The following is a 23,732-nucleotide window of genomic DNA, read 5'->3' as shown; positions in this document are numbered from 1 at the left end:
AAAGATAATCTAGCTAGCGACACCAATTGATCCATATAACAATTCAAGCCGGTTAGAATCATGTCAAGTTTTTATTACTGTATCTAACACGAGCTCTTAATACAAGAATTACAACTAATAACCAATGTAGCAACTACGACTAAAAGCAAGGAGCTACTCCCAATTTCTTGCACTAATATTTGGGATGAAATCAAATGAGATAAACTGATTTTACGATAAAATTATGTGAAGAAATAGGAATGTACGAGACTAATTATCAAAATTTCATTCAAACTTTTAACTTCCAAGCACTGACGATAAGGTGATTACAACTAAGCAGCACCACAAAATCATATCCTTCAGGCAGTTGAGCCAACTAGTTCATTCAACCTGTTAGCTCAGTACCAACTTCTGCGGAGGCTGCATTTGAAGAGGACAGCAAATCAAATAACTTACAAAATCAAACAAAAATGTCAAAAGAAACTATTATCACAGGAAAATTAAGAATATTTTCTTAACGTGTGGGTTTAGAAACTCCAATAATACATTAGCAAGGATGCCCCGTGCTATCAGCAATAGGACTACTCTTATTTTTATGCATTCTACAAGATTACTGAAGAACGCCTTCTGTTCACAGACTTGCCAGCAGCCCTACATCTTCTACACGGCATTTTGACATAACGCAAACACCTAATGATTTAGTTAACTACAGTCTAATAAGAAGTCTTCCATGACAGTGTCACCGTACTCATGAGCAGTGGGAAAACATTAGTTTTATACCAATCATTTCGTGATCATGCGAGTATTGTGCACTATATCCCAAAAATTGGCTTAATTATAAATCCTACATCACACACACATGAGCATCTGATGACCTATCATACCAAACTTACTAACAACTTAAGCGCAAGGAACTAGACACTACATTTCTGTATGTGATCCAAACCCTGATTCTACGAGCCAAAATTTGTAGATATTTCAACTTCTATATCATGATAGATAATCTTAAAGGATTCAGCGTATGATTCAAAAAGTATTTCGTACCAAAATTGTTCTGAAGCAACTCCAACCAACAAGGAAATATAATTTTTAAGCCCATTGATAGGGACATTAATATTTTCAAGATTAATAAATTCTTACCATTGCCAACTCTTCCTCATGTTTTGGAATAAATGCAGTATCAACTTTTCCGTTTCTGAAATCCTGCAATACGATGAATATATCACATATATTAAATTTAGTCGTTTAAACTCTGACTTCTGACCAACAGAAAATATTGCTAAAGGATACATGCTACCAAAAGTACATAAAAGGCACACTAACCTCTATGTCGAGGATAAGTTTATGATAATCAATTGTGGTAGGGACTCCTGTATCAAGACACAAATTATTAATTTAATCGAACTTAAAAAATAGATCTAGAAAATCAGGTTAGTTATAAATCCTACATCACAAGCACACGAGCCTCTGCTCTGAGCCATAACCTACCACACCAAACTGACTAGCATCTGGTGTGTGTAAAAGGATCTAGACTGTAACAATATATTTCCATCTAAACCCAGATTCTGCTAGCCAAAAAACTAAGTATTGCCAGAACTGCAGCATCGTTTTAAAAATCAAGGGTTTAAAATTGGAGATCTTTGAAACGGAGTAAGTTCAATGGATATGATTTCTTGGACCAGAAAACTACAACTCATGAATCTGTTTCAAGCAACAGAAAACGAGGATTTGGTTCTTTATCTTTGTGCAAGCATATTGACCAGGGAGAAAATGACAAGTATTAGATTGTTTCAGCCTATTCAGGCTTCAATCATGCAATGGACCTACAGCAAGCACATTTATTTAAAACAAAATTGAACTTGGTTTAAAATAGAATCAAGATCATCTTCAGATTCTTTTTAAAACTGAAGTGTTTTAACTTGGCAATCTCTGTGACAAAGTTCAAATGATATCCTTTGGGTTAGTCAACTGCACCTCCTTCAATTTGTTTCAAACCACAGAGGGTGAGGACCTAGTTCTTTAATGATGCAAAGGAAAAGTATTTAATTGTTTTGGGTCTTTTTCGGATTCAGGCATGCAACTGACACTAAGTATAGATATTTGACAGAATAATCACGATCATAAAAATCAAATTAACTTACCTGTGATAACTGTGTCATCAAGAGCCCTTTTCATGCGTTCAATGGCTTTTTCTCTATTTGGAGCCCATACAATCAGCTACAAAAAGTTCACAAAGTCAAGACAAGAGTGTGAGTTTTAAACAAATAGCACACTTTACTCATAGTTCCGGGTAGTATCACATCTAAGCTTCCTCACAACATAAATTGAATATAAATTAAAACTGGCATTTAGAATGTATTACATCCTGTTCATTTGATATTTTGAACCTCTTCTATTTTTGTAACCCATTATAACACTCTCCACTTCCGTGGGGAAAAATGACCAATTACAAATCACATACCAATAGGTAATACATTCTCCTTTTAACAAATTCAGTGAATTTAATTTATATTTATTATAACCTGTCATTTCTTCAATCCAAAAGCCCAGACATCAAGAAAAGAAGCCAACATAAAATGCAGTTGGGTTTCCAAGGAAAAGAGCATGACAAATATATTTTTGTATTATATATTGAAGTTGTCATTGATTACATTGAAAAGTATAGCTAAGAAATTTATATACACAGGACAGAAAGAGGTTACACATATTTGATGTCATAGGGATCAAACATAAATTATCTAGTATAACAATCCAGGGTAGGATGACAAATCAAAGCTATAAAAGAGAACAAATAGGCTCACCTTTCCAAGAAGGGAGTCATAGCTTGGAGGAACAACATAATCAGGATAAACATGGCTATCCATTCTGACAAATGGGCCTCCAGATGGCAAGTATGCTGTAATTCTACCTGTTATTCGAGGAAGAAGTTTCCTTCGATCAATAAACTTTCTAAATAAAAGATTGAAAAAACCATAAAATGCAAGCACTTGGCACAACATAATTCAAATGATGGAAAAGCTAATTGACCAAATGATCTAAAATATGTATGAAATCTGTTGCGCTATAAGTAAGCATTAAGCTGTGATTTTGTTTACTTCTGACATAAACTTGCATAAATACATCAAGGCTGGGATACCTGGCCCTGGTCTAAATCCCTTAAAAGCATCTTCTGCATTGATACGACATTCAATAGAATGTCCTCTGAGCACAATATCCTCCTGCGGAAAAAAAATTTAAAATAAGAGTAAGATTCTAAAGAATCAAAAGTAAAATATACATGTATTACCTGTTTGACTCTAAGTTTTTCTCCCATTGCAACACGAATTTGCTCTTCTATCAAATCTGTTGAGGAAATCATCTCTGTCACGGGATGCTCAACCTGACTCAAGAATAAAATAATGGAAATTATTCACAAAAATATTGAAAATTTCCTAGGTTTCATTTCATATAAAACAAGTAATGACATAAATTAGTTTGAACCTGGATACGAGTGTTCATCTCCATGAAGTAAAAGGAACCCCTTTCATCCAAAAGGAACTCCACTGTTCCAACACCTATGTAACCAATAGATGCAGCAGCTGCAACCGCTGCATCTCCCATTGCCTTTCGCAACTCAGGGGTCAGGGCAGGAGACGGTGCTTCTTCCAGCAGTTTCTGATTACGCCTCTGCATGGAAAAAAAAAACACCATTAACAGAATTCATTATGGGTACAACATAAACAGAAAACAGAAACTAAATCATAACAATTTGTCACACGTATCTGCAATTTGTTATCAAGCAATATGAGATATACATAGGAAACTCCATAGTGAACAAAAATATAATTGAAAAAACCATAAAAGAATCATTGTGACAGTGATGGCAGTTGCTTCAATTATTGCCTATAACATTACTTTAGTTTCTCACAATGCAGAGTTATAAAAACAAAATAAAATACTCTAGTCAGAAATGCAAACCATACATATTTTAATTACTTTATGTTCAGTTTTTTATCATTAGTTCACCTATGTCAGAAATTACAAGTTTGAAAATACAGTTATTATTTTATGTTCAATATCATTTTACATAATTTTGGAAAACTAAGCAGACAGATAGAAATGAAGTTCAGTTTGCAGTACCTGGATGCTGCAATCACGTTCTCCAAAGTGAACAACATTACCATATTTATCTGCAAGAACCTGTCATCCATGAAGCACACGGGAGGATTACAACTCCAAACAATCACCAACAATCAGAAAGTATTAATCTTTAAGTAATTCAACAGGACTTAAACACTTAACAATAATAAATTAATTTTGTAATCTGTAACTCAAATCATACAAGGAATTTGTCAAATCAATTATAAGACTAACTGCTTAGTCAATGACCATCACAGCTTTTTCCAACCTGCTTTAACATATAGCCAGAATATGTGGTTAAATAATTAATTGTATTATCCATGAAATTGCCACGAGAACAAAACACAAGAATGAATCAAAGCGAACACGTCAATCACAGTCACAAACAAGAATCAAAGACGCGAACAAGAACAAAGACAAGAATTGGCTGAAGAACCAGCACCGATTGTGAAACCAACCAACAAACACGTCAATCACAAGTGTGACACCAAACAATGAACACGTCAATCACAATTGTGAAACCAGAGTCGTGAAGGAGAGCAAGACCAAGAGATGCGCAGAACCAGTGTCATCAAGAAAAATAGTTCATGATAACATCTGAGATAAATGAAACAGAGAAGAGAGAAAATAACGATGAATGAATCTGTGTATTATTCAATTACTTAATCAATCACAAGTACACTGACTTATAAAGGAGTCATTTACTGACAGCTGCCTAATGTTGACAGTTGTACAAATACACAGAAAACACTTGTACAAAATACAGAGAAAATTCCATAGTATATTACATATCAACTATTTAACTGTAGTATACTAACACTAACAAACATAAAATAAGGAATTTAAAAGGTTAACAACAGTATAAATTATGAAATTTTTTAGGCTTCAGACTTTCATTATTGACTGAATTTAGTAAATCAAATTGAATAATGACATTAATAGTATCTACTTCTGAGCCTCCAAGATAACCAGGACCTTTGTATTTTGATGTAAACAAAAAACAATCAGTTATTACATTTCTCAAATGCAAAAGTTCAAGTTCTTAAGTAAATCCTAATTCGGGTGTTTTCCACATATTCCCTTAAAGATAGCATTACCTGGAACTCAATGTGCCTTGGGTTTTGAATGTACTTCTCCAAATAAACCCCATCATTGCCAAATGCAGCAGCGGCTTCACTCTTAGCTTGCTGCAAATAAATCAAATTGAAAAAAGAAAATCACCAAATATGCATGTCTACTCCACATCAACGGGATAAGCTCTACTAGCCTACAACTATTTACAATTAAAAAAATCATCTCCCTTCCATCAGAATCCATTAGATGGTCTAGCAATAAAACAGCAGTTTTCATTTCAGAACAATTGCTGCAAGAAAGAAACTCCACAAAACCTTGTTCTACCAATTGGCCCCAAGCACATTACTAAGAAATCTTAATTCATTACATAACTAGAAAATAGATGTGGTAAATAACTGTCCTCAAGGTGCAAGCACTCTCGCTTCAGTTTTTTTTCCTTAACCAGATTTTTGAAAAAGGCTGGTTACAAATATAAGGTGATTTGAAGGGTTTTTAGGAGATATGCAAAGCTGCTTCTCAAAATAATCAGAAATTTGATTAAGATTTTGACTTTTTTAAGAGGAAAAAAGAAACTAAACACACTAAGAAATTTTAAAGTGTTATGATTTCAAAACTAAACACACTAAAATATCTGAAAAAATCAAACTCTTGATCATCAAAGTTTCCATACTATAGCTATTACAAAAAATAAGAAACTAAAGATTGTAACTAGTTCCGTAGTGCAGACAACATAAAAAGAAATACCTGCAACAACTTCACAAATTCATCAGGTTCTTTAGCAAGACGCATGCCACGTCCTCCACCACCAGCTGTTGCCTAAGAAACACCAATGTTGCCAGTTTACAAGAAGTTGTTAAACACTCTAAAGAAAAACTTCACAATTCTCTTTTAATCAGAAATGAAATGAATCATGTCGAAACCTGTAGAGACTAAAATTTTTCTTTTCAATGCACCACAAACTAGAATATACCAGATCTCTCACGTACTATCACACTAACGATTGGTCATCTCAAGCATCAAACTAAATATTTAAGGGTGGTCCAATAGACTCAACAAACCTTGCAAGGATAGGCATACTATTTTAGAAAGTAGATTTAAACCAAATTCAACCATAAAAAACCAACTTCCAAGGTAAGATTTTTATCCATTTATATATTAAAATTTGATCACATTTCTAGTCGATGTGAGATTTCCAACCAAAAAAAAAATTCAAAATTGACCATCACTGTAGCTCTATCCATGGCCACAAACAATTACAACATAACCAACCACAAGAACACATTTTGGTCCTAAGCAACAAGTGAGCATAGAGTTCAATCGTTAGGGTTCTACAGCAATATATAAAGGAAAGCAGAATCATGTAAAAAAAGCTGATTTATACAAATGAGTATGATTATTACTACTTTTATCAAGATCAATGTGTTACTACCCTTTCCATTTTTTGCCAGTCTAATTGAGTCAACTATAACCCAACACCAAGTGTATACTTGACAAAGAAAGACTCGACCATAACAATGGTCAACTTACTTTTAGAGACACTGCAAGGAGTAAATAACACAGTTAAGCAACTGAAATTGGCAATCATTACTTTGAAAGAAATATTCCTGAATCATAAACTCTCCTATTTAAACTTCCCTGAAAATGGGATATGTACACAAGTATATGCCTAAAAAGTTGAATATATGTACATGAAACCCTATATAGAAGAACTTCAAGAAAAGTAGTAGAGTTCCAAAACGGATGCAATATGTTATTTCAGCCTGTAGGCTGTAATTACAAAAGTCTGCAGAAGAAAGTCTTTTTTTTTTCCATTTTTACAATATAGTCTCACCCTATTATGGTTATAACTTTTCAAATTCGAAATTATTTTAAGGAAGGCAGAGTAAAGAAAAGGAAACTCAGACATGTTCACTTTTGCCTAACCTCTCATAACCATAACCACTTAAATTAAGGCCTAGAAATGGAGGGTTATACTTGGAGATGAAAATAACTTTTCTCATTGTCACTGTTGGAAAAATACAAGAAACTCAAACACAAATGAAAGTGTGCCAACATAGTAGATACCTCTAACTCAGACATATTACTTTTATGATTCACACATGAGATTATTTTGATGCATAATGCAAGTGTTCAATGATCTACGTCAATCCAAAACATTCGAATTATTCAAATAGGCACGAAACTATAAATACAAAATAATAAAGCAATCTACCTTGATCATCACAGGGTAACCAATCTCATTTGCCAGCCTGATAGCTTCTTCTGTGCTCTGTTCCATAAATTTAATTCATCAAATTGATGTCACAGAATCTGGTATTGGCCTCCAAATTTAACATTGAAGCTACTTATTAACAAGCCTCTAATAATATACCTGTAAAAGACCCTCGCTTCCTGGAACAGTGGGAACACCTGCTTTCTTCATTGTTTCTCTGGCAGTTGATTTGTCACCCATAACCCGAATACTATCAGGCTGAAAGTTTAAACTAAATATTCAGCATTACCATATAACTTGAAAGGGAAATAATAAAATCATTTTTTGTTTTACAGCAGTATGAAATAAATTATCTAAATATACTCAACAGAGAAAACATTAAAAATTAAGATCAATCCATTCAAATAAAATAAAATTTGGGACAATATATAACTTGCAAGCCACCCTTGGCTTGGCCTAAACTATTAAAATGCTTAAAATCTGAACTCTTCAAGCACACTCTGCAAGCACATTTTGCATACAGGTTAAAACTACTATTATTTTAGCCATGTAATGCTTTCAGCAAGCATAGCTCACTAGTTCACTGTTTCTATATATTCTAATACTTCAAATATTTTTATGACTCAGTGTATTTATAGTAATTAGAAATCAAATTACAGGCTTCAAGATAGTTTAAACAGAAGCAAGTTTTAAGATTTATAGGATAGATCGTATAGGCCTCATTCAAACCAGGTGAGTCAATCGTAAAACTCTAAATTAGGAAAATCTCAAGACAAAAAGCATACAAACATGTATTCTACACGCTTCTACACGCTGCATGGTCTACTCACTTTAGGCCCAATAAAGTTGATTCCATGTTCCCAGCACATTTCAACAAACACGGCATTCTCCGCAAGAAAACCATAGCCGGGATGCAACATCGTGCATTTGCGGCTAATAGCAGCAGACAGAACATTCGGAATCAGCAAGTACCTGAACAGAAAGAACAACAAAAATTACATTAACCACACGCAGATAGGAAAACACAAAACAAGCAACCGAAACTAAAAAAATAAAAAAGCTGCCTAACATACGATTGGTTACTCGGCGCTTCGCCAATGCAAACAGCTTCATCAGCCAATTTGACATGAAGCGCGTCCTTATCAATGATGGAGTACACAGCTACGCAAGGAATCCCCATTTCACGAGCGGTTCGAATCACTCGAACCGCAATCTCGCCTCTGTTCGCGATCAGGATCTTCTCACCGCTACAAGTCGCGTGGAGAGCACCACAGTGACGCGTTTGGCGCTGTTTGCGAAGGTGAGTAACCTGACTTACTTGTCTAGGAAACCTCACTCCGTTCGTTCCTGATATGAAACTGCATTGCGAACTCTTAATCCCTCCCTTCCTCCCAGATAAACCCTAGGTTCGTTGTTTTCCATTCAGATCAGATTGAAATTCAGATTTAGAGCAACGGAACAATATTAAAGGAACAAATTAATCAACGGACATTGTTACTGCGAGATTAGGAATTGTAATTTTGCGAGGGAAATGGAAGAAAACGAGAGAGTGCTTACTGAGATGGGAAGAGAAGGCGAGCTAACGGACTTGCATGCGGAGAGTGTGACTTCCATTTCCTGTAAAAAGAAACAGAGAAAGGCAGTGGCGAATGTCCGTGTGAGTGAAATATTTATACACAATGGTTGTGAAGAGGTGGTGAATGGAGCGAGTAATGGTTTACCTATTTGAGATGATAGCAATGGTGAGAGTGTAAGAGAGAATGTGTTATTTGTGTTGTGTTGTGATGGGAGTGAATTTTGATGCCGATGGCGATGGAAACGAGGGAGGTGCCAAATTGAAAGCTCCGCCTAAATCTAAATCTAAATGCAAAAGCTGGTTTAGTTGGACTTTGGCAGTTGGAAGGTAAGAGTGTTCAACTTCTTGCATCTCAACCCTTCATTCAACTTTTATCATTCTACAAAAATGGACTGCTACGTGGCCCACAATAATTGGGTCTCTTTCTGCCTTCAAGCCTGTTTATGTTCAATTTGTTAGAGTAAAAATTAGTTTCTGTATTATAGAAATGAGTTTAACTTATCATGACACAAAACTAGAGTTTGAGTTATTTAAACTAAAAAATAAATAAGTGTATAGTTATATAAAATATTTATATCTTCATTACTTGTATTAGAAGTTAGTAATGAATTACTCTCACATACCGTAATAAAAAAAATCATTAAAATGGAAAGATAAGTTAATTAAAAAAAAATGTAGTCATATAACATTACAGTCGTATACAAATATTTATATTATTGTTATTTGTACTTTTTTTCTTATTGATATCTTGTATCAGTGCAATTCCAGCACAACAAATTTCCCCACCAAACACGAAAATTAAGCAATAGATTTAATAATGTTCCCTTAAGAAAAGCCAATTTCCCTGCTATTTTTAATCTGCACCCTTTATCCAACATCTAATCAATAGTCAAACTGTCTACAAATCATTATTTCCTAATAACGTAAGTATTTTCCTGTATTTAAGGATTTGTGATATGTTAAGGAATGGTATGTTTATGTATTTTGTATGATAAGGAATGGTATGTTTATGAATTTCGTTATTGATTGAATTTAATTTTATGTTGATAGAAAAATTGTGTATTGATTGAGTGTGAATATTAGAATAATATTTAACTTTTAAAATTATATACGAAAACGGATATGGATATGTAAATATTTACATATTTCCTTTAAATGAAAACTCTCTATTTTACATTTACTATCTTGAAGACATTTTCCTTTCATAAAATATAAGTACAAAATACAATTTTAGTCAATAGTTTAAATATAAAAAAAACATTTAACCTAATTTAAAATACATTTTCATTTATTATATTTTAAAATAATTTCACATGTCAATCCCCAGTTGAAGTGCAAAAGTTGAGACTGATCCAGCTAAAAGAGAGTCACGAATTCTGACCATCCAAGCTAGAAATACCTCAAATGCAATTAAGTTATCAAATTCCTTTTAATCTCTTGACAGACTCATTTATATACTAAAACACACTGTGCTCGAACAGAACAGTCACAAGGACCAGGGGTGCGTTTCCGTAAAAGAAATTACTACACATTCACTCGTCTGAGAAGCTTGAGTAAACGTAAAATAATGAACTGTCGATCAAAATTTATATTGAAAAAAATCCGCAATTACAGGTAAATATCTTCAGCACCTCACTCCCCAAGCCCAAAGGCAGGCAAGGGGTTCTGAAGGCAATACTATGAAAAAAATGGACCAAATTTTTGTCATACCATAGCAAACCTATTGACTACCTTCACTATTGGTCACAATCTAACCTTACAACATGCCCTAAAAGTTGAATGAAATATTTACACAAAAAGGCTTACAAGAGAAAGTGGATACACCCCCAAAGGTTGAATTTGAAAGTAAACCTTCTGCCAGCTGGAATAACGATGAATAGAACGAATGGCCTAAAGGAAAACGACGTCATAAATACAGAGAATTTGCAAACATAATGCCTCTTCGAAGGCTTTCACTTGCAGCAGCAAATTTCTTCTCCAAGTCAGCCTCTCCAACTGCATTTGCAGCAGCACGCAACTGGAAAGAAGCAAGACAATCAGAACTCATAATTCGTCAGGCAACTGTATTATCTTTAATTTCCAAATTTGATGAATGACTAAAAATATGTTCAGATACCTTAGAGAATAATCCAGCATACCAATTATATATTCTATAAGCCCATGAAGATAAAATTTGAATATTTTGAAACAGTTAAAGAAGTGCGTCAGGGCACTATGACTTCCTCTGTCCCAAATACATACATAATAGTGTCCCAGGCTATAAATAGTGAAAGAATTTAAAAAGACTGCTAAATATTCAAGAGGTAATTTCTAGCTGGACATTTGTTTACCTGGTTCAAAAACTCATCAAGTCTTCTAGCACTCCGAATGATACTTCCCTCAAAGATGTCAGTCATTTGTATAATATCGGCAAAATTTACTCCCTGGGAGAAAATTTTGAAAGGAAATACCAGCGAAATTATTATTAATATGCCCAAAACAAGTGAATCTTTCATTTTTGTTTCTCCCACTAATACAAGAGAGCACATACCCACCATTATTTTTACTAAGCTGAGATGTGTATGCATGTCGTGCTGTATAAATGAACTTTAGAGCCACAATATATGCAGATCAGCTCATGTTGTAGATACTAAGTATTTCACTAAGGTGACTAGTAGTAGACCAATGATCCAAATGCAGGAAACCTTTGGTTTTGAAACACGGAAAATGCACACAACCACCAATTTGGTGTTGAAATTAAACTATTTTTCACTAGAGGAAGGGGGCATCCAGGATCAAACTTCCACTTAAACCATAAGAGGCTTTGGTGCCAAGTAAATGACTTAAAAGTAGGCAAACATTCAAGCCAAAAAAAATGTTATAACTAACCTTTGACCACGAGTATATTACATCCATCAAGTATGGCCTTACTGTTGATTCAACATACTCATCCACATTTATATCCAATTTGCATTCATGTTGAATCTGTGACAAATGGTAATCTCATTTATATTTTAATTCAGAACTCCCGAAAGATTTAAGTGACTAAACACCTACTTCTGCTATCCTTCTTGCACTATCTTGAAGTTGTTGCAAGGGCCTTGCAAGCTCTGTTCTTAGTTGTATCTGCTCATTTGATTTATCTCCCGGGATGAAACAACTTGCAAGAGCAGCAACTTGATGGTGGTCAAGGTCATTAAAAGTACCTAATGGGGGAAAAGAAGAAAAACGCATTACAAACATAATGAACTACAAATTATACAGAAAGCAGAATGAGGAAACAACTATTAATTCACCATTAAACATCAATTCAGTAACAAGGAGTTCATCCCCCGTGTCAACCAAGCAGGCTGCCCGTCCCTTCAACTGAACTACACCATCACCATCAATATGACCAAGCTTCTTTAAGACTCGGGAGCGATTCTTTAATTCTTCACGAAATTTTTGTAGCTGAAAATTTTAGCAATTTTATTTCTATAAACATTGAACCGATCAAAACAACAACTAAATCATGCAAACGGTTATTCAAAAAATTAAATGGACTGTAGTTATCAGTAATAGTCCACTCAATTTGTCATCAATAAAATCTCCTCATTAACAATCCACCAACTGATAAGTTGTTAATCTGCATGAAGCTTCATGGATACTGGACGCACAAAAATGGATGGCAGACACAATCGAGTAAATTCACATTCGGTTCCAAACTTCTAATATGTGTTCTGGATTAATAAGTAAATCTAGCAAAGAAAGACACTTTCGCAAAGTCATACCTGAGAATCCCGCATTTTTGTCCTCAGTTGCTGAATTTCATGATTCACTTCTGCTTTCCTCTCAAAGCATTTAATTTGATCCACATCTTGGCGCTACTCGTAACAGCATTAAGGTAACATTAAAATCAAAGGAAAGGCAAATCATATTTATAACAAAAAGGATAGTGAAAATGGAGTTCATTAGCAAACCTTATGCATAGGATGAGCAAACATTTTCTTCTCAATTTCCTCTATTTGATTAACTAGTTCAACTATCTCCGAGTCACGTACGTCCATGTCCTAAAAATATTATTTTAAAGAAACAACATAAATAATATTTGATTCAGTAGAGTTAAAGACCACTGAAGCTTAACGGCTCTGACTTGCTCTCTATAATAATTGGAAAATGATGCACCCATCAAACCTTTGACTAGATATTAAAAAAAGATTATATTTTATTTTAGTAGTAATCATGAGGTTAAAGAATTTTAACCACTCAGAAGGAGAATGAAATAGAGAGGTTACAAGGTAAATGCAATAAAGGAGACTCTTAGAGCATGTACTTAGCTATTCTGTGGCAAGATCAACTACAAAAACAAGCTCACATTGCCTCCAATTATTTCTTCCATAAGATGACCAAACAACATATTGAGATAGCTTGTCATTTCATAAGAAAAAAGCTGAAGTCTAGAGACATCACCATTAGATTTGTCAAAGCTTGTGAAAAATTGGCTATCGTGTTCATCAAGTCTCCAAGAGACCAAGGATCAATCATATTTGCATCAAGCTAAGTTCATTCTACTAGACTCCAGCCAGATGGGGATTGTTATAATTATAGGAAAAAAATAGCAAATCCCATATAATCACGATTATCTAAAATATATATGTATTATTATTAAGCACACTTTTTTATTTATTTCAGTATCATATCTTTGCTATTTTAGGATATCAAACTCTCTATTTATTATATTGATTCTTTTTCCCAATACAAATCAAGCATTTCTATTGTCTCATAAACATATTGTTTCAGCTTAATGTCTCTCTCTTCCCTATAGTTGACATTAATAAAAGCTTCTCTGACATAGTTCACGCAAATAGCATGATTCTAGTACCAAGTGAACAATTTTGAAGATCATTGCTGAATAACTTAACCATTCTAACTCTTATTAAAAAAACAAAATAACATACAATCAACTAGCAACGTCTGTGTGTGGAAAATAAATACCTTTACAGGGTTAAGCTTTGGAAGACCTCCTGGAAAACGATTGACAAGCTCCTGTACAGCAAGCAGTACACTCTGCCTTGCTTCCAAGGGTCGAAGATCAGAAGGTATAGATACCCTCAGTTTACCAAGAGTGGATATTAATGGTAATTGAACAGGGACCTATTACAAAAGGAGCAGCCAAGAAAAAAATAACAAGTTTTTCAGATAAAAGAAAAGTTAGATAAGACACTAAAAAATCATGTAACAGTTTGAAATAGCAACTTACCACATGCATTTCACCTTTCTCTCCAGGGCGAGGTGGACATGGTTTTGGCCGTGAATTGTTTTCAGTTGAACAAGGTGAACAATGAAGTAAAGTATCGACTATATAACCACCACCGGAAGGTTTTTTAACAACATTGACTACAACACCCCAACCCCAATCAGTTCCACCTTCTCTGATTTTGACCTAAAAGGTTAAAAAGTGCATTCTAACTCAGTAAAGCATAAGATAAGGAAAAGGATTACAAGACAAAGTAAACAAGAACATAAAAAATGACAAATTGTAGGCAAAGACAGTAAAGGGGTGCAAAAAAATAAAATAAAACAGATATATAATATATAATATATCTACAAACCAATATTTACACTGTTGCTAAAGAAAAACTGTAGAAGCATAAAATAATTCAAAATATTTCCATGCTGATGCATTATAATACAATATGACATACCAATCGACCAGGGACCAGAAAATAAAGGATTATTTCTGGCCTAATTATTTTTGCCATCATCTTCTTCTCCAACTGTGCTATTTCCAATTTTAGCTTATGATACTCAGACACTTCAGCCTACACAAATCATAATAAAACAAAATACCAATATCAATAGAAAACCACACATAATTAAGAAAACTAAACTAAATGCCAAGGAACAGAAATTACCTCCCCTGAAGCATCAAGCAAGTTTACCTCCTGCTCCAGCTTTGACACCCTTTTCTTTATATCTGGTAAGGCCTGAACAAGAATAAGAATATGCTAGTAAGATATAGATCTCAGTGCAATAAATACTAATAAGATTTTGAAGGAAATGGTTCAGTATAAACCTTTTCATACTGAAATTGGTGAAATGAATTTCGTATTACGTGTTCAGCAGTGAACTGACCCTCAGCACGGCTCATCAAATTTAAAATTGAGTAATAGCTAAGCCTGAAAGTACTAACTAAAGGAGCAGGTTTACCCAAAACCATGTCTTTGAGGTTATTCATTTCCATCTACATAAAATAATCATATAAAAATGTAAGTTGTCAACGTAAAACTAATTAGTTATCAAATAAGGAACTGTTGTATAGATAACAGATATTAAAAAACTGAACAAGATATACAGCAACAAACTTAGAGTCTCATTGGCATGCCACGTGAGTGAGTTATAAACAAAACAGAACACAAATTACACTAATCGATTTTCACACCAAAAATAAACAGATTCTGTTTTCATAAATGTATGAAGGGAAAATAGAACAGAAGCAAATATATACATGTCACAACTAACCAACCCAGTAACTTCCTCGTTCATAAGGTGACAAATAACACAACTAAATAGTACCATGTTCTATCTCAAAAGAATAACATTAAATAAACTACTTGACTTAAATTAGATTAAATGACTTCCTTAAAAAAACAAAAAAAAAAAAAAAACAAAACAAAACCAATGGCTTGATGTATTCAAAATACTTTACTAGCTAATTAGTTTCTGTGAAGAACTCTTTCACATTTAACAATTTAATCGCATTTTTGCTTTAAACAATCAATTGAAAGCTGGTTCAAAACGAATTCAAGCTTATGCATTGAATCTACACCAGACCAACTTAATAGATAGAATTTTTTACCTTCCTGCATATGCATTTGTAATAAAAAGGGTATTTTCTAAATGAAATGCATTGGGTCATTTAATAGTTTGCCCGGTGTGCAATTTTTTTTTATACAGCTATGGGTACACAGTACATTACTCTGTCCGATGTGCTATATGTAGGGGTAGACACAGTGTACTATTGTAAAGTCTTAATACTTAATACAAATTAAAAAAAAAAAAGTTAACTTAATTCCGGATTTAAATGTAATGAATAATGAATATATAAAACCACTAGAAGATACTTAGTCAAACTCACATTCTCATTTTGAATATAAAAAAAAAATTGCATTAATTTTGCGATAATGTTTAAACAAATCTTATTTTTTACCATGTTCCCAATTATAAAAAATCCTATTCTAGTGGCAAGAAAGACATTCAATGGTGTGCATAATTTCATTTTATTTTCTTTATTCTCAAAAGACATACAAAACGTAATATTATGTAAAAAAGTGCGTACAATACTTAAACGACATATAAATGTATAGACACACATACTATTATTGGTATCTACTTCAAAGTGCTAATAATAATGAAATTGAATTATATGAAATCTACATAGAGAGCATATTCTGCCAATGTCTTCATAAATTTTTAACTAATCTTCATTTAAACAAATGACTTTTATTCACCTATACATGAGTTTCATTTAAAGATGTTCCACACTGAATACCATTACTTTCTTTTATTATATCATATTACCTATTCTTATGTTAAATAGAATTTGGAGTCCACTAAACTTTCTGCGCGTTTTCCCATATTTGATGTGTAATATACTTAATATTTACTTATCTTTTATTTTAAATTATTTTGGATAAAATTTGGAAAAGTAAGAGTTTTCAAATAATTTCTTTTAGAAAATATGGATGTGGATTCCGGTCCATTTATTTGTTTGAAGTTAGATCTAAAAAAATTCAAAATTGATTTATTTTAGAAAATATGCATTTGGATTAAATTCCAATCCAATTATTTGCTCTTGTAATGATGGATTGGATCAGTCCAGTAATGGAACAAAATGAATCTAACGGATTTTTTGTCGCCTCCCATTACAAGAGAAACTTTTGTTAAGAGCTATTAGGGTGTAGTTTCCCTCGGCTTTTAATTTACTTTACTGTTACAGCAGTTCGAAACTATTGGCTATTGCACTCAGTAATATACAAACCAGTTGTAACTTACATATACTTGGGAATGAATTTAATTGGACCAAAAACAGAAACTACCCTCAAACTGCTCCCACTACCCAAAACTCAATAAGAACTATAAGCCATATTGCTAGGGTTTTAATTCAGATTAAGTCTTATCTTTTTTCACCAGATTTTATGACCAAGGCAACAGCTGCATAGATGCGGTATCTTCCTCTCCAAGTCATGAATCCAATTATCTAAATGTGCGTCCAGTTCCAGAGTTTCACAATTCATATGCAAAAACAAACTGCTACAAGAACACACCAAGAACTAGTACCAGGTTGACGATGCACCATGGCAGAGAGATGCCCGCACTCATTGTGATGAGAGCTTCCGTAGCAGTCCCACGGTTGCAACTGTAGTGGCCAGTTGTAGCAGCCAAGAGAGCACCTTATCCTGAAAATGTGTCACCCATTGACTCATTTGATGCATCTCTCAAACTAATCTCTTCCGGACACCTATGGTGGTGAGTTTGTGGCCATCTTTGGTGGCACACAACCACTCTGCAGTACTATGTCTAGGATTGCAGGAGGCTTTTGAGAGAAGATATAGCTCGAATATGTGAGGAGGTGGCTATCTGGGTTTTAAAACATTGACTGGACACATTACCTAGTTGAGAGGTGAGTCAATCAACGTAATCCTACACAATGTCATTATTTTCTAAACCTTTTCCTATTACATAACATCATTATTTTCTAAACCTTCTCCTAGACAACAAAAGAAAGGACGATGGCTTTCAAGAATAGACTTGAAATAAGCCAACTTGTGTTGGACATAAGAGGATAGATGTGTATGATTTCAGATGTTGGTGGAGTAGGAACTACACTATTTTATTTTTTTTTTGTTAGGAAACCAACAACACAAGCCTTATCCCAAACTAGGTGATAGAACACCACACCACAAGGCTAAGAAAAAGAAGGAAGGATTCAAAACAGCAACAAAAAGAAAGAGATCTAATAGTGGAATCTCATGCAAAAGCTCTCCAATTTAGGTAACAGAAAACAAATTTGACCACCAAAATACTCACCTGTTCATCAATCATTATGATACAGATTCCCCGCTCATCTTTGCCTCGACGCCCAGCCCTTCCACTCATCTGAAGGAACAAATCACTAATAATAATAACGTGGGCACCAGAATGAATATATTAACAACAACCATCACTCAAAAATATATCATCTCTCACCTGTATATATTCACCAGATCCAATATATCGGTGACTATCACCGTCCCACTTCTTAACAGCAGTGAATACTACTGTTTTTGCTGGCATATTCAAACCCATGGCAAACTGAAAAAAAAATGCAAGAGGCTCATTCTAGTAGTAACAGAAAAAGAAAGAAAGAAATCAGAAGCTGGATAAAATCTTACAGTTTCAGTAGCAAATAGGGCTTTTACAAGACCTTCCTGGAAAAGAAGCTCAACCAATTCTTTGATAACAGGAAGAAGTCCAGAATGATGGACAGCAATCCCTCGCTGAAGAAGAGGCAACATCAGCTCAATAGCAGGTAAGCACCTGTCTTCCTCATTCAAACATAGCATTGCATTTCGAAAAACTTGCTCCACTGTTTCCTTTTCTTCTGGGGTGTTGAAGTCAAGCTTGGACATAGACATTGCATGCTGTTCACACTCTCTTCTACTGAAGCTAAAGATGATAACAGGTTGGAATTTCCGTTCCATTATCATCTGGAAAATAAAGAAACACACTAGCTCAAATAAAGACCAAGCACTAGTTCCTTTAATTGAGTAGTTTATTGAGACAAGAAAAATAGGCAAATTTATCTGTAAGAAACTGATTTTTTTTTATCTAACTTGATAAACTAACCATCTGATCTGTGTATTTTCAATTCAAATCCAGTGACTAGGTAAGGATTGGATATTTTTTTTATCAACCGTAATGTACGTGGGATAAAAAGTTGTTCATTATTTTTTGTAGCTAGTTTGAGTATTTTTGCTGCCTTGTAGCATTTCTTTGTCCAGTTCCATAACCAGTTCTGAAATCAAACAGCTAACAACAAGTTTTGTGGTGTGCCTTACATTTTTGCAAATTAAACTGACCCGTTAGTTGTTTTCATACACTATACATGACAACTCAGAAATGAATTAAAATAAGTTCATAAACATATGCTGGTTATTTTTTTAAATTCTTCCAAACACTTTAGCCCTATTTTGATGAAGAAAATAAGCACAAGAAAAGAAAATAAGAAGATAAAACGAATCAATATTTCTCACGGGTTAAATAAGCTTATGCATAACACGTTATAGAGGCTTTCACATTTTATTTTTAATATAATTGATTTAAATTACATAGTGTTTCATTGGAGGGAAATAGAAGGGAGGGAAAGGATTTTTTAAAACTTTTGTAACAAGTCCAACTTGTAAAAGGAGAGGGAAATGGATGGGAGAAAAATCCCTACTTATGTTTTCAATGTAAAATTGTACATATAGAGAAGCAAATTATTTTTTAAATCTCCTACCCTCGTTTTGAGAACCAAACAAGCAAATGCCTACTTAATATCCCTATCCTCCACTCAACCAAACATAATTTCTGGTCAAAATCCCTCTCCTCCCTTCCGTTAGTCTAACTCAACCACACGAAATTACTTTGTAAGGTGAGGTTTATACCTAATTATATACTCTAAACTGACTTTATCCATAGTTGATAAAGGACTTCCACCACACCTGTTCATGTTCATGCCAAGGTATATACATCTCAAATGTGAGATTAGACACTAACGGGTGACCCGATAGCGAATGGAATTATATACATATCGCTACAATAAACTCTAATGATGGACTCTGATATTATGATAAAAAGACTTTAAGCCTAACTCAACCCTACCATACATCTATTTATATATTATAAATAAGTCTAATCTCTAGTCATGGGACTTTCAACAAACCCAAATAAGTCGTAAATGACCACTCCAAAGTCGACGTAAATAAAAAAAAATTAAAAAAAAGAAAAAACTATGAAAACAAAATAGAGGATACCAATACTTAACATGCAGATATACTCATTTATGGTTAATAAAATTGTCATGCTGTGAACAACATATCATTTGATCAAGAACAACAACAAACAATAGTGTCAAACTAACCTTAACAATTTTGTAAATGTCAGAACCACCAGAAGTATTGCCACCTCTCCCACCTCTTCCACCGCTTTTCCCACCTCTCCTCCCATCAGCTGAATTCTGCTTCCCGAAAGTATCATGCAGCTTCAGAAAATTGTCCTCCCTGAACTGCTCATTTTCATCTACAACCAAGTACAGCCCACTCCCTCCGATGGGAAACGCATAGTGTTGCAACGGCGTAGGCCTAAAATCAGTGTACACAACGTGACAAGGCTGCTTGTGGATATTACAAATCCACTCCGCAAATTCGGTTGCATTAGACATGGTTGCGGAAAGAAACACCATCTTAATCGCCGGAGGCAGAAAAATTATACTCTCTTCCCATACAACGCCTCGTTCTCGATCCTTCATGTAGTGAATTTCATCGAATATAACCCACGCCACTTCTTTCAGGACTTCGGAACCTCGGTAGAGCATACCACGGAGAATCTCGGTGGTCATGACGAGACAAGTGGCGTTCGGTGAGAGCGTGACGTCGCCAGTCATGAGGCCGACGTCGGTGAACTCCTGGCTGAGCTCACGATACTTCTGGTTGCTGAGGGCCTTGAGCGGAGACGTGTAGATGACACGCTGCCGGTCGCGGAAGGACATGGCAATGGCGTATTCGGCGACGGCGGTTTTGCCAGCAGAGGTGTGGGCGGAGACGAGAACGGACTCGTTGCGCTCCAAACACGCGATGGAGACCTGTTGGAAGGGGTCGAGTGTGAAGGGATACGACTTCGCCATGGGACCCTTGTGGAGAGGATTCGAGAGAGTTCCGTGCAGCTCGGAGTCCTTGCTTGAGACATAACCGCTCGGAACGGCGACCTCGTGCACGCAAGTGCGCTCAGCGCTGCGAGCTCGTTTCGGCTTCGATGCCGTGTCTGGGACTGTAACTGGTAGTTCGGGTTCTCTTCGCTTTCCCAACGACGGTGATTCCTTCTGCTCGTTCTCCATTTCCATCGAGCTTGGGCGAGTGCTGTTACCGGCGAAGTTTGAATCTAACGGTGAACACGCGGGGAAGTGTAACTGTGTTTGATTTTCAGGCCGAAACCCTAACTTGTGCGCGTGTCCACAATTTTGTTAATTTCAGTGCCTGTTTCGTTTATTCGCCTTCGATCTTGCTTCGCTGCGATTGTGGGCTTGGAGTGGAATGAGAGGCCCAAAAATATAATGTAATAAAATAATGGATGTCATAAAATTATAATAAATAAATTTTAACTAGTTTTATTTTACTTTATTTCACCATTTCTTAAGATAAATCAAGTTAATTTAAATATAAGTAATATCTCAAATAAATATGGATAATATTAATTTATAAATTACTACACTTCTTATATTAAATACCCTTCATTAATAATGTAAATCAAACTGAAATTATATATTTTAAATTAACTAAACACACTTTTTGACACATTTTATTTCATTAAGTGAAGTTCTTAAAATCATTACAATTGAAGGATTTGAAGTTTTTGTTTAATGTCTTTTTTTCTTATAATCCTATGATTTTCAATAAAATAAATGTAAAAAAAAAAATATGAAGACTGTGTTTGGCTCGTTTGAAATTTTGTTAACATTAATGTTTTTCATATATTGAATTTTGTTAACATTTTTTTAATACAGAAAAATGGTAAACATAAGAACATATTACTTGTATCTTATTTGCCTAAAATCTGGCATGTATACGTATTAAAATAATATTAAACCGTTCAACAATTTCATTGATTTAAGAGCTTAATGACGCGTACTTGACGAAAATGTTTTAGAATAAATTAATAAAAAAAAGTTAGTAAAAAAAGGTTGTCGTTCCTTTCAAAGTAATTATCGTAACTACCAGCAAAATTTTAATATTTTGTGGGTCAAATATTTATATGAATTTACTTTACATTGTTAGTGCCTAAACTGTCTTCTTGAGTTTTTTTCTATTTTGATGTAATTTTGTAAAAAACAAAATTTTCAGAATAAATGTATTTATAAAGAAAAATACAAGTATGGGTAGGTAATTATGAATAAGTAGACTTTGAAATCTACATTTTCGCATTCAAGAAATTATATTTACACAGAAAGGGTTTCTCCCGACAAATTCAAGGAGACGGGTATATCTTTCTAGTAAATAATAAAATAAAAAATATAGGTAAAATTTAATTATTACTCAATGAATGTTATTTCATTTTATTGTTATGTATTCGTTGCATTCTACACAAGTTCTGTTTCTCCTTTGGTCCCTCTGGTTTTATTCGCGATTCCTTTGTGCTGAGTTCTGGGGGTGGTGTAAGGTGGTTGGTTCATCTTCTAGGTCTGACATCGAGTATATGTGTTTGTTTAAGTTTTTTTCATTTAGATTGCATTTTGAATTGTCAAGAAGCAAACCTAATATTAAAATCCGGTTTAAAAGGTTGTCTTATTTTAAAATAGGTTTAATACATAATTTCGTTCTTTTTTATTGGAGGTTTGATTCAAAATAATCTTATTTTTAAACAAAATTCATTAAGGTTTCATATTTCATTAAAAATTTTCAATATCGTTCTTTTGGCAGATGACGTTAAAATTATAACGGTACAGATGCTAGCATGGCCAAACGTTGATGAGTTGTTTAAAACGAAACTTACGTGGCTCTGTGATGTCATTTAAATATGTAAATACTTAAGATAAAATTAAAAAATGACATAAAAGAGGTTAAAGTAAAAAACCCTTACCCTTATCTAATTACGCCAATTTCTAGGTTTTCGCTGTTTTGAAAGTGGTGGTTTCTATTCATTGTATTGTTAATTCCTTGAAGGTGCAGGTGGAACTTCGTACTGAGGTGAGGTATGGGGTCATTATCTGAGTCTAATTAATTGATGTTGTTGATGTTTTATTTGGAGGTAAAGGTTTAATTTGTTTTGTGTTAAATAGGTATTTTCATCTATTGACTATGATTTTAGGGCATAAAAAGTTGTTTTTTATTTTCATCGATTTCCCATGTTTTCCACCAGGACTGCATCGACCTCTGGCTCTGCTCTCACAAAACCTACCCCGTTTATCGCCGAGACCTTGACTCTCCCCCAGACGACCAACCTCTCAAACCCGGTGACGTCATTGTTTCCTCAGCCAGCGGCGAGATATGCGTTGATGTGAGAGAAGAAGATGGCCTTGAGTGTGGTCGTGAACATGTTTGTGATAACAATCAAGATCAACAACAACAGTAGGAACAAACTGAACCTGGACGTAGTCGTGGTTTAGGACAGGAACATGAGGTTGTTGATGCACACGAGGAACAAATGTTTGTACGGTCTCATTCCACCGGGCACTCCATAGTTATGATTAGAAGGGAGGGGGTTGACGAGGGAAAGAATGACGATGACAAATACACGTTGAGATTGCCGGAGCATGTTTTGAGAGCGAACCGTAAACATAATTTTACGAGGAGTTGTGCGAGTTTTAAGTATATGACTAAGCTTGATGCTCCTCTACCTTGCAGTAATTGTGGGTTTGTTCAAACCCCATCACCCAGTTGCTCCTCCTCCCCAACTCATACTCAGAGACCTTAAACACTGCATCTTAAATTTTAGAGTTTTCTCTTATGTTTTTTAAGTTTTTGCTGCATATAATTTGAGATAGAAGGCAATGGTTTGAGGTAAATGGTTCTTGTAAAG

At 34.4% G+C, this 23,732-nt stretch overlaps 2 protein-coding genes across 2 annotated transcripts; both read right to left on the bottom strand.

Moving 5' to 3' along the window:
• Positions 1-26: 26 nt before the first annotated feature.
• On the bottom strand, positions 27-9,313 carry LOC106769074 (biotin carboxylase 1, chloroplastic). The gene is made up of 17 exons (XM_014654537.2): positions 9,106-9,313; positions 8,942-9,001; positions 8,458-8,786; positions 8,215-8,356; positions 7,544-7,642; positions 7,385-7,441; positions 5,917-5,988; positions 5,196-5,285; positions 4,099-4,158; positions 3,460-3,645; positions 3,266-3,358; positions 3,116-3,197; positions 2,781-2,887; positions 2,121-2,196; positions 1,303-1,349; positions 1,120-1,182; positions 27-399 (listed from the first exon to the last, which is right to left on the bottom strand). The coding sequence occupies exons 2-17, from the start codon at positions 8,996-8,998 to the stop codon at positions 373-375; spliced, it is 1,587 nt and encodes a 528-aa protein (XP_014510023.1). The 5' UTR covers positions 8,999-9,001; positions 9,106-9,313; the 3' UTR covers positions 27-372.
• A 1,201-nt stretch (positions 9,314-10,514) lies between these two features.
• Positions 10,515-21,206, bottom strand: LOC106768574 (DExH-box ATP-dependent RNA helicase DExH10). The gene is made up of 16 exons (XM_014653803.2): positions 20,083-21,206; positions 18,353-18,667; positions 18,168-18,272; positions 18,009-18,077; positions 14,995-15,162; positions 14,834-14,905; positions 14,624-14,740; positions 14,179-14,361; positions 13,914-14,072; positions 12,899-12,988; positions 12,710-12,802; positions 12,236-12,389; positions 11,997-12,145; positions 11,829-11,924; positions 11,291-11,383; positions 10,515-10,977 (listed from the first exon to the last, which is right to left on the bottom strand). Exons 1-16 carry the CDS (start codon positions 21,058-21,060, stop codon positions 10,867-10,869), a joined length of 2,952 nt encoding a protein of 983 aa, XP_014509289.1. The 5' UTR covers positions 21,061-21,206; the 3' UTR covers positions 10,515-10,866.
• Between the last annotated feature and the right edge of the window lie 2,526 nt (positions 21,207-23,732).

The sequence above is a fragment of the Vigna radiata genome, chromosome 7 (assembly GCF_000741045.1).
Source record: "Vigna radiata var. radiata cultivar VC1973A chromosome 7, Vradiata_ver6, whole genome shotgun sequence".
Lineage (NCBI taxonomy): Eukaryota > Viridiplantae > Streptophyta > Magnoliopsida > Fabales > Fabaceae > Vigna > Vigna radiata.
The sequence above is the reverse complement of the archived record's forward strand: the minus strand, read 5'-3'. Positions and strand labels throughout refer to the sequence as shown.